The 12,257-nt window shown below is 44.7% G+C and overlaps 1 protein-coding gene across 1 annotated transcript; it reads right to left on the bottom strand.

Annotated features, from left to right (window-relative positions):
* Positions 1 to 156: 156 nt before the first annotated feature.
* Positions 157 to 7,415, bottom strand: SARC_07230 (hypothetical protein). Its single transcript, XM_014298838.1, has 14 exons — positions 7,008 to 7,415; positions 6,422 to 6,531; positions 6,022 to 6,169; positions 5,577 to 5,888; positions 5,068 to 5,247; positions 4,641 to 4,932; positions 4,325 to 4,494; positions 3,916 to 4,086; positions 3,215 to 3,784; positions 2,883 to 3,021; positions 1,953 to 2,731; positions 1,515 to 1,744; positions 1,206 to 1,338; positions 157 to 1,072 (listed from the first exon to the last, which is right to left on the bottom strand). Exons 1-14 carry the CDS (start codon positions 7,074 to 7,076, stop codon positions 902 to 904), a joined length of 3,474 nt encoding a protein of 1,157 aa, XP_014154313.1. The 5' UTR covers positions 7,077 to 7,415; the 3' UTR covers positions 157 to 901.
* Between the last annotated feature and the right edge of the window lie 4,842 nt (positions 7,416 to 12,257).

The raw sequence follows: 12,257 nt of genomic DNA, 5'->3' as shown, positions 1-12,257 counted from the left end.
TCACGTACATGTATGTATATGTACGGGACTGACAAGTAGAGCCATTGCAAATTAGTATATTAATGCCACAGGAATTTATGGACGAACATTAGACCATCAGGTGTACATATGTATATGTATTGTATGTATGTATGTATGTATATGTATTGTATGTATGTGCGTGTATGTATATGTACGTGATTGGCTAGTTGAGTCATGAACATTCAGTACTGTCATAAATATCGGTACTCTCAGCGCCCACCAACGGCATATCGCGAAATTCAAAACAATTTCACACATGTGACATGAAAATAATTTCATATACAAACACTATGGTAATCTTTGCGGCCTGGTTGAGGTAGCTGGATTATAATAACTTCTAACGATGTGTCATGTTTAACGCTGACAAGTGACAACTAATATATGCAACAGACGACTATGCTAAAAAACCAAAAATATAATTAACCGCTAACGATGTGTTTAGCGCCGACAAGTGACAACTATAATATGCAGCAGAGAACTACGCAGAGAACTCAAGAATCCTCGCGCTGTAAGTAAATGCGACATCAAATAGAAGTTACTTGCAAGTGGGTGCTATGTACATATTTTATTCACAATTAAATCGTCTGATTTGCGCAAGTATGGGCGCACTATAACTTTGGTTCTGCTTTGATATCCGCAATGGTAGTGTGACTGCGTCAGCACAGATATGAGCGCTTCTATTGTCCGTGCCGCCAACCATTAAAGAGTATCGGGTTGTAGGTTTGTATTGTATGTGTGTGTACTGGTTTGTACATAAGGAATCGCCAGCAAAATCCCAGCATACTCTACACAGCACAGCACTCCAAAGGCCGTTTTATCTGCTAGTATTGGTTCTCAAAAACTGGATGTACTGAGTTTAAAATAGTAATATAGTAATACTTCACACAGTCGTTGGAGTTAGCCCATCATCGTCACTGGGCACACTGTTCTCTGACATTGCACGCCGGCGCTCTTGTACCAGACATATGGCCGTCTGCAAACGCACCTTGGGCTGTTTCGTATTGGACAGAATCACCAGCAGAGCGGACTCGTACATGCTCATGTGTCGATTCTGCGATGGTGTGGAGAGGCGGGGTAAGTACGAGAAATGAATTAGAATAACAAGACACGGGAGATATACGGATTTATATTAATGTTGTACAAGCGATTACACATACAGGCGTACTTTACTGGAGTGAACTCACCTGAGGGAACAATTCATCCATCTTATTCGGCGACGTAGAAATCAACCTAATATCACCCTCAGCGTCGTCTTGTTCCTCGCGGAAATCCTTGGCCCCACCGGATTTTGACTTTGATTTCAAGAAGAAGGGTCTCCTGTTGCGATAGACAATAGAAAGCATATGTTGAATGATTGCAGAATTCATGAACTTGGCGAAACGCAAAGCATGCATGGGATATACCGACAAGTACTTGGGTGGATATACACATCACATCGAGTGTCGCGAATACAAACGAAGCAACAATACTAATCTATAGGTCAGTCAACTTACGGTAAAGGCTTCTTCAGATGTGTTCTCCAGCTCTCTGGGAGCAACTTGGGGCACTTGCGCACAACCACGTTCCAAGGCATCTCCCCAAAACCAAGCAGCATACAGTAACCCCATAACTCAATGGGCAAGGCAACAACCCCGAACGCTCGACCACCATACGTCACAATCAACACTTGCAAGATACATTGCACGATCATGACGACGATGTATACCTTGTTGTTGAGGATTCCCTGCATGTGTATAAAGTAGGAAAACGTATGAGAGAGTATATATATATATATATATATATATATATCACAACACACACACACACACATATATATATATATATATATATATATATATATATATATATATATATCGCAAGAAAACAAAAAAAACTAAAATTTCCGACAAAAGAAAAGAATTCCGTCTTCAACAATGTGTGCCAATACTTACATCGAGCACCCGGATACTTCCATGCAGCTTCCGCGCGTTGACCTCATTGAACAGCTGACACCACACGAATACGTTGAACACCATGGTGTAGTGTTCGTTGGGCTCCCCGTCGAATGTCTCTCCCTTGGCATAACCGAAGACACTGGGACCCGCGAACAACACAAAGAACGTCACGACCAGTTGATACAGTGAGTGGCCAAAGATGAACTGCCACATGCCTCGACTAATCAGCGCCTTAGTGCGACTGTGTGGTTTCTGCAGTAGTAGCGCATCCGTGGGGGGTTCAGTCGCCAGAGCCAGCGACGCCAGCGTGTCCATGATGAGGTTGACCCACAGCAGCTGCACTGCGGAGAGGGGGGACTCCTGCACAATGCACGCGCCTGTAAAAGCCACGACCAGGGCGACTACATTCACAGTAAGCTGGAACTGCACAAACTTGGAGATCGAGTCGTACACATTACGGCCCCACTTGAGCGCAGAGATGATGGAGTTGAAGTTGTCGTCCAGGATGATAATATCTGAGGCACTCTTGGCCACAGAAGTGCCCTGAATACCCATCGCAAACCCTATGTCCGCCTGTCTGAGTGCAGGTGCATCGTTGGTGCCGTCACCAGTAACAGCTACGACCTGTGGTACTACCTCAGTGGCCTTCAGACCTCTGACCATGTTGTACTTGTCCTCGGGAGATGAACGTGCGAGTACCTTCACTCGGGGCCATAGCGTGTCGAACACATCTTGCTTGATACTCCCATTCGCATTGAGGATTTGTGATCGGAAGTCTGCAGGGAACACAAGTAGATTGTTGGCTATATATGAACACAACAACGGTAATCAAACACAGCACGCAGTTCAAGTGCTGAAACAATTCAATCACCGCCATACTACTACCAAGTCAACAACGGCAGGAAAAAGAAAAGAGAGAACACATACCTCTTCCTTCCATAACTAGCTCATCAGGGGAATCCGTCAAGATACCACACTGCTTGGCGATAGCTCGGGCAGTAGACACATTGTCACCGGTGACCATCTTCACGTCCACACCCGCTCGTTTGCAGATAGCGATAGCATCCTAAGTGGTAATAAAACCGAAATAGGATTAGAACCTGATGACCAACACATAAGGTCGAACGAGCATATGGGTTATGCATACTCTTGACAGATCTATACATCCTTGCCGGCGGAGGAATTGAAATGACAACTACATTACATATCAGTATATACACTTGCATATACGTCAGTTGTGCAAAGTTCATATGATTTACCGGTACTTCGGGTCGGATTGGGTCTTCAATACCAACGATTCCAATGCAGATCAAATCAGTTTCCAGCTGCACTGGGGTGGTCTCCGGATCCGCCGCCAGACTCGCTGAGACGTCCTTGTACGACAAACACAGGGTGCGCAGGGCTTCACTCGCCCATGTCGTGATCATCTTATCCATCATAGCACGGTCAGCCGCAGTGATATCCACAACGCACCCGTCCTTCGTCAGCTGCTTAGTGCACCGGCCATACACAATCTCACTCGCCCCCTTACAGTACACGCGACTGGTGTCAGGCTCACCCTCCAGTTGGATGGCGACAGACATGCACTTTCTCTCCGAGGAGAAAGGGCACAAGCGCAGTACTTCGGCCTTGGATCGCTCCTCACGATAGTCACTCCCCTCATGCGCACACACTAGGTCCAGCAGAGCACACTCCGTCTTGTTACCTACATACTCGGTGGGACCCACACCGGACTCGGGCGCCTGCACTTCAGCTGTGGTATTGACCGCAATACCCTTCAGGAGGATTTGGGTGGCCTCGGCAGAGATGCCCTTTGATTGGCAGGACTCCTGTTTTACGGCGCAAAATAAATTGGGATGAGAATCCAGTGGAATGCGGGTTTGTATTAATAAACTTTGATGGTAAACGATATATACGAGGGAGCAAAACGATAGGCCAAGAGAAGGAGGACATACCATACCTTCTGTTTCAGCTCAGTTTGACATATATTAGCCTTGACCACCGTCATAGAGTTCGTTGTGAGCGTTCCGGTCTTGTCACTGCAGATGACCGTAGCACTGCCCATTGTTTCGCAAGCATGCAGATGGCGCACCAGATTGTTCTCCTTCAACATGCGCTTCATACTGAAAGCCTACAGGAATTAGAAAGTGCCGTGACGCAAAAGATGACAGACAGTTACTAATTTAGGTCGATTTGCGCTGAAGTGACAAAGCCTCCGTATATTTCATACTAAGCAAGCATCAAACTCAACAAAGCAGCCACTAAGTCTATGTATCGTTTCAGCCAGATATGATTCTAAAGCCCTAAAACCCTAAGGAGTGCGCACAAAATCAGAAACCTCACAACGACACCACGTGCACTGTACATACCAAAGCCAATGTGACGGCTAGTGGTAACCCCTCGGGAATAGCAACCACCAACACGGTGATACCAATGATAAAGAAGTCCAAGAACTCGGAAAAGTCGTCCTTCTCCCATCCGCGATTGGGGTACTCCTCGATGCAGAATCGCACAGATAATACGACGAAAGTGAGTGTACCTGGATTACACAGATAAGTCGATGTCAGAAGGCAATAGAGAACGCGTACTCAAGGAAAAACATGCGTATGGGATAAATATGTACAAAGAGCGATACCGAGCCAGCCAATGAAAGACATCGTCTCACAGGCCAAGCACAATACTTACCGACAGCCAAACCAACATAACCGATGAGAATGGCTAGACGCTCTAGCTTCGTTTCCAGCGCAGTCTGCCCATCTTGGCTTACCACCACCTCCTCTTTCTCGTACTCGTCACCATTATCAACGGTACCACTGGCCTTCGCAACTAGCTTTGAATTCTTATTATCACTTCCGGGTACGTTTTGCAGCACATCATTGGATTGATATCCATCGACATCGATGGTTGCTACTTGTGCTACAGTTTCTGAGCCCAATACTTTGTCCTTCAGTGCCTCGCCCTTCTCAGTGAGCACAGGCTGTAATGCACAAACATCAGACTACGAGTGAGCGACAAATATACCAAACCGCATAAAGCTACATACTAATAACTTAGGGCATCACACTTTATCAGAGTATCTCAAACAACGAAGTACAGCTGGTAAACAACATACCGGTGCGGCGTCATCTCCAATGGAAGTCGCTGGTAGCACGTGGGTGCGTTTCATTCCGGTGCAAAGCATTTTAATGATACCCGCCTGCGAATTCTCACCCACCGCCAGCACCAGCATACGGCCCACTCCGTCCATGACTAAAGTGCTACTGAGCACTAACATGCTTGCCGAGTCAGGGATCTGGATGACATGACAACATAACACAAAGGGATCAGTCAAGGAACACACGGTTCAGATATCCAGCAGTGATGCCATCTTGAATCAAACCTTCAGGATACACAAATCGTGAGATCGTATAACGTACCAAGTGGGATCACACTCGCATAGTACACAATACACCATAGAACCACTACAGATGATGCGATAGGTATTGTTCCAGTACTTCCCAAGAAACAGCGGAACAATAAACAATCTATGCAAGATATGCAAAAACATGATACACAAGTGCTGAGCTGATCCAAAAATACAAATACTCTAGTGTTGGACTGATTGAAATATCAGGTACACACCTTTGCAACATCGTCAGCCTCTCCAGTGAGCGAGCTTTCGTTGATGAGAAGTGAGTGGGCATCGATGATGATACCATCCGCAACCACCTCAGCGCCCTGTTCCAGACAGATAATATCTCCAACCACTACGTCAAACTTAGATATCTGGCAAACATTACCACTGCGTAAGACGTTTACTTTCTCGTCCTCCTTCACGTTGTTCAACTCGCGAAACTGTTTCTCCTTCTGGTAGTTGTTTATGCTATCGACAAGTACCACAATCGCCACTACGCCCAAAATGGACGCGCCTTCAATCCACGCAATGCTCTTGTCCTGTGCATGAGACAAAAATGTTAAAGAGGTGTTAGAACCCAGAAGCTAATCAAAGCCCAGGTTCAATCTCAGGTCAACGGGATACACACGCAGATACAATCACTTCCCATGACTGCTTCCCATGACTGCTTACCTCTTCAACAGTCAGCCCTATAATCAGAGATATGACACCGGCAACAAGCAAAATCACCAACGTCACGTCATGCAAGGCATCCCACATCAGCAACAGCAAAGAGCGCTGCGGCGGGGAAGGCACCCGATTGTCACCGAAATCATCAGCTCTGGAGGTGCAATGCATAAACGATTAGTATGTGGAGTATCCAATAAATGAACGACACATCGTCAGTTGATCAATCATTTAACCGAAAACAATCATTTGACTGGGTATTCTATGTGCCCGGCTGGAGGGACGGCCCAGTACATACTGCATGTTCGCCAATAGTAGACCTCATGATTAGCAACTGCAGAGGCTTACGATTGATTTTCTCAAGACTCAGATACAGTATTGGCTAATCTGATATCCTCACACATACCGGCCTTTGATATCCTCGTCATCCTCTGCAGAGAGCCCATTTTCGGTATCGGCATGGAGTGCTTTTACGAGGCCATCGACACCACCGAAACTAGAATCCAATGTAGCTTTCTAAAAAACGTATAATATGATATCGATAAGTATACTGCAATCCGCATAATATACCTAAGAAACTTATCACGTGTGACGGATAAGTCTGCTGGGAACTTCAGAAGCATATGCTGTGAAATGTTAAGTATTTCTCAAATGTTTCGATGCTCCAGTGAGAGCATTCAAGCATGCGCCCTACTTTTAAAAAATAACATGAATGCAGCCGGTTATTCGGAGTACCGTATACCGCGTAGAATCGGCACCAAATATTGATATAACGATTCGCTGCATTGTAGGTAACGGGGCAAAGGATTAACCGACGCACAACCAGGACCAGTGCGACACATTCAGATATCAAGGGGCTTAGTATAGCAGAAAAGGACAAAAAGCCGTACCCTATCCCCTGACAGTTCTACTATTATTCTATACTAAAACACACAATACTACTTTAAACTCAACGGGTGTCGGATTCATCTTAGAAGCAACATATGCCATACCACATCACGTGCACCCAGCAGGGCAACCAAATCTCCTGCATTGACATCTGAGCAAACCGTTGACACCATCGAATTGGATACTAGGTGTTAAGTTATATAGAACGCTGCAACCGGTAACTACAAGTTACACAGCAGAAATGGGCAAGAACAGTGAATCTTTAGTTCAGAGACTTGTGGTTGCTGGGATTTGATCGTTAGAGTAGCGTACACCGGATGTTTATATGAAGTATCCAACTGTAGTATGATAAGATGATCAACACAAGTATCCAACTGTAGTATGATAAGATGATCAAAACTATACTGTTGGCGTGTGGCTTATCGGTAGAAGTGCTGATGTGACCGATTATTGTGATTACCCTGCAATCGTAAATGTGCGCATGACGAAGAACAACACTAAATATATACAGTTACAACTTACAACTTGAAGTACAAATGAAGCAATTCTGCGTACTTTAACCAAAACCCAATACTCAGGGGTTTGTGGGAACAAAAGTCACAGACAGGAGTCGAAACGCTAAATAGTCATACAATGACCCAAAATCATAGCTCAAAACGTTTAATATATGTTTGAACCCGATATTTTTTTTCAAAAGAATAACAACTGTTTACGTTCAACAATTAAAAATGTACCGATGTTTCCCAGAGCAGGCTTTTGTCTGACCTTTGTATGTATCGTTTTCATACGCAAAAAAATAAATACTAAAAACATATTTACGTTAGACGTTTATTTATGCGACTGAAATGATTTACTATCACTACGATTTATGTACTATGTAAATGCTCTTAGAGAAAAAGAGTCAACTATGTATCTTTATTTTTTCAAAAACAAGAGGCTGAAGCCGGCGATGGAAAATCTAGCGACCGAACAAAAAAAAGAAGGAGAAATTACCCCAACATTCCGTAGTATTTTTATATATTAGGCGCCATTATTGGCCAAGCCACAAAATATGGACAGTTATCCATGAGTCATCATCAAAGTTTCTAAAAAAAACTTTTATCAAACTTTGAATAACTAAATAGGATTGGTCAATTTTGTCGGGAAAAAGATTCAACCCGTTAAAAGTGAAAGATAGCTTTAATCCAATCAGACAAGCCACAAACGACGCTAAAGAAAGTGACGTAAATGCTGATGAGCATCAAATAGCTCTTCTTCTTGTACACTTCTTCTGGAGTATGTACCGAACGTTTATAAAAACTATGGCGCCAACTCAGGGATTCATCCCGTACTTCGGATCGTTTTGTTTTGCAAAAATAGGGTATTTCGCAGGAGTGCAAGAGCAGCAGGACCACCTGGACCAGTCGGCACTCGGGTGACTCAGCTGTCAAGTGCCAAATGTCAAGTGATTATGTAGAAGAGTGTAGACTAGTAGACTCAAGACGTCCAAGTGTCAACACCACTCCCGGGAGTCCAGACTCCAGAGTCCAGGTCACTCCAGAGTCCAGAGTCCAGAGTTCAGACTCATCACTCAGGTCAGACACTTACCAGTTACCTCATGTGTTATCCACCACCCCACCGGCGGGGCCCACCACTCCCTGGCCCAGCCTCCAGGTTCCAGGCGCCAGGCTGTCCACCCCCCCCCCCCCTACTCTCTCTTCTCTCTCTCAAGATGAGAGAGAGACTCATTAGGAGAGAGACACTTTTACAGAGGGAGAGTAGTATGAAGTAGAAAAAGAGGACAAACCTCAAAAAGTCAAAACTATTGTGGAAGAAGAAAAAAATATTTGTCCTACGGAGAACGGACCAGCCATATTTTCTTAATTCTTCTTTCTCTCTCTTCTACTACTATTTACTATTTACATAGCTAGTCTCTCTCTCCATTAAATTGAGTATGTAGTAGTAGAGAGAGAGAGAGGAGGGACAGTCATGTATGTTTATTTATTATTATCAATAATCATAGCCCTCTAAAAATATTCCTATATATTTTTCTTTTAAAAAAAACTATATTTAGGGTGCCAATGTGCGCAACTACGCATTGGTTTATTTTTAGAATGCAACAACAGGTATATAGCAGCGGTACAATATGCCTTATAAGCCGGTCTTCGGATCAGATCTAAGAAAAATCCGAATATTATGATTGATCTCTCCAGACTGAGCTGAGCTCATTATGTTTTGCCTATATGCGTAAACTAAACGTAAACGCAAAAAGTTTTGTTTTTAAGCGTTTTAAGGCATATCGGGGGCAAATCGACCAAGAAAATTTCCAAATTTGCACCTGAGAAATTGATCTTTTTCAATGAAAAGAAGATTTGAAACCATTCCCAAGTGACACAAAGTGAAAAATAGGACAATTCGTGACAGTTAGGCCGCCTCAAAAAATGTACCTATTTGTAAACTCATAGGACTATATTTCAGATGAACTTTGAACGTAAACTTTTTTAACGTTTTAACGGGAAACTTAATGAGGTTTGCTCCAGTGTCCAGAACTCCAGACTCTCCTGCTGGTCAGGAGTCTCAGGACTCAGGTGTGTCGAATGGTCGATGTGACTGCGGACTGCTCTACTTTGTTCCTGTAGTCTGTGAGTCTGTGACCTGCGTGTATAAAATGAAGAATTTACAACTCTCTCACTCCAAAAAGGGTAATAAATAGTATTGTCTCCAACTCGTCATCAAATCTGTTTCCGTGTTTCGAACAGTTCGTGGGCAATATATATATTTTTTACTTTATTTCTTTAGCGTTTCTTGGCTATTTTTTGGTGTTGTATACGCGTTCGCCACGCAGTACAATGCAAGTGAATAAGTGGAAGAGAGAAGTGCATCTTCAGATGTAATCTACTGTATGTTGGATGAGTAATAATTTTGCTACGTGTATTTGTGTATCCCTTTATTCCCTCCTGTGGTAACTTTTCTAACATCTATAGCTAAAAAATTCTAAAGAATCTAAAGGATCGGTGGTAATATATCCACGCGCTTGCAGCTCGCATTTACTGTAGCTTTTAGCTACTTACTAATGTTGATTGAGAGCTATTTGACTTTCCGTGACGATTGCCCGAGCTGTATGATCGATATAGGCCTATTGTGGACAAAGTACAACAGTAGACGGAGATTTAGGACTGGACCAGGGGACCGGACCGACAAGAGGAATTTAGGACCGGACCAGAGGACCAGGCCTAAGAGGATTTTTAAATTGAGGATCGGACCAGAGGACCGGATCGTAGAGTTGATGAGTAGAATAATAATGATGACTCATCAGATGTCATCATTATTTAGTAACTAGGATACCATAATCTTGGATTGTACGGAGATTTTTGCAATCTGCCGCTGTTAGAAAAAATCTCGTCTCACATAGGGATAATATTATTTATTTCAAAAATGGCAAGTATGTATGATACAATGTATGAACATATGGTATGGCTCTCATAGTCGCTTGCTGAACTACTAAGTAGAGTACCCACCTCTGTGGTACGGACCGGGTCTGCGCCGTGTAGTGCCGCGGAATGGGTTAGTGCAGAGTACGAAATACCGAGAAGGGCCAGGTTATCCGTCATAATCCGGTAGAGAAGCGAGTATGGGGGTAAGCCAATACCGCACCAGACCACGGATGAATTCGGTATGTGTTGGCTGGCCTTGATCGGAAGTATCATTGTCGGAACCAACAAGCGCGATGATTTGGTTTGAACCGATATTTGGAAGTAGTACTTCAACAGCGTGATTAGCCGGGGTATGGAGAATATCTGTTGATGTGTCAGGGACGGGTGAGGGTACGGTGGTTCTTCAACATGCTGGAGAAAAGATACAAGGTGTTCGTGGAGGGTCCAGATACCGTAGAAGTCGTGGCACTCCTGTAATTGCTGAAGGAGGTCAGGGCCAATGGGCGGCAGTTTCGGGCCTACCAGGATGCGTCGAATCAGTTGTTGGATGCAGGTAAAGTGGCTGGTAGTGAACTTGTGGCTACTGGCGCAGACAGGGCAGAGACAGCCGTCGGTCCGGTAGTCGAGCAATGTGAACATGTACGTATTCGTTACAATCATAGCACAGAGCCGGATTGGTGTAGGCTCGAAGCAGCGATTGAAGCTGTCGTGTCTGACTGTGTCTCGGTTTGAGGTTGGCGGTTTACCCATAACCAGTTGGTAGTAGTATTGACGCCGGGCCATTGCCGCGATCTCCTTGTTGGACCAACGTTTTGTTGAGTTCTTCCTGATGTCGTCACAGCGTTGGCGGAGGGCTACCTGGTCGGGTGTACGCCCGCCCGTGGTTTTGTGTACAGTTTTCAGGTGAGAATAGATACTGTACGGGAAGCGCAGTGATGGTTTATCGTGGGCCCAGGCGGGTTGCGTCAGAGAGGTAAGTGGATTTGTGCTTGCCATTGAGTCGATTTTTATTCTCAGGCAACCTCCGAGGTAGTCCGCGAATGGTCGCGCGGGGAGCAGGCCGCAAAAGTGAAGTAAGTTTGTTTGATGTTTGGGAAACCGAGGGTATTTTAGTGCCTGTTATGATGGCTACTGTTTGGATGAGTGCTGAGTTAAAGCGCTCGAATAGGGGGTCCAACGCATCTTTCCATATAGGCGGAGCCCAGGCAATAATGTTCAGCCCATATGTAGCCGTGGATAGGATGAATGTTTTGAACATCACCAGTCGGTTGCGGGGGTGTCGCCAGCTGAAGCCATGGAAGCCATAAGCGCGGAAAGAGGCGATACCCAGTGACAATGCTGCAACCAGGGATTCTATATTTCTAGCGAGGTTGATTCCTGGTACTCCGTGAGAGAGTGGGAACCCCAGGTATTTGGAGTGTTTCGGTTCGGCATGTGTGGGCGCCAGTTTCAGAGGGAGGTAACGTGTGTTCCAAGGTGCATCTGCAAGCGTCGGCGTGATAAGCTCACCATTTATACGGAGGGTTGGCGCCGCGTGTCGCAAGTCGGTAGATCGTACTCGGGGTTTAATGACACCCTGTTCAAGGCCAGATTTGCGTCCCCACGCATCAATGTCATCTAAGAAGGGCTGGAGCGAAACCGATTGAGGGGCTTGGATCCGTGTGTCATCGACAAATAAATAAGAGCGGAGGAGCTTGGGCCTAAATTGTGCTAGCGTGACAGCTAAGGAATCCATGTAGATAATAAAGAGCTGGGGGCATATTTAGGCTCTTAGCAATAGGCAGTCCCGATCATTCTTACACAAGCTATCATTGCTAAATCCTAACTGACTAAATTGTATTTTAGTTTAATATAGTTTGAAACCTAGTAATTTCCATCGAAGTTTACATATTTTTCTAGTTATTTAGTAGTTACAGTAGTGTACTGCTTCTAGACTGTCTA

Source organism: Sphaeroforma arctica, assembly GCF_001186125.1.
Source record: "Sphaeroforma arctica JP610 unplaced genomic scaffold supercont1.559, whole genome shotgun sequence".
Lineage (NCBI taxonomy): Eukaryota > Ichthyosporea > Ichthyophonida > Sphaeroforma > Sphaeroforma arctica.
This window is presented reverse-complemented; position numbering and strand designations above follow the sequence as displayed.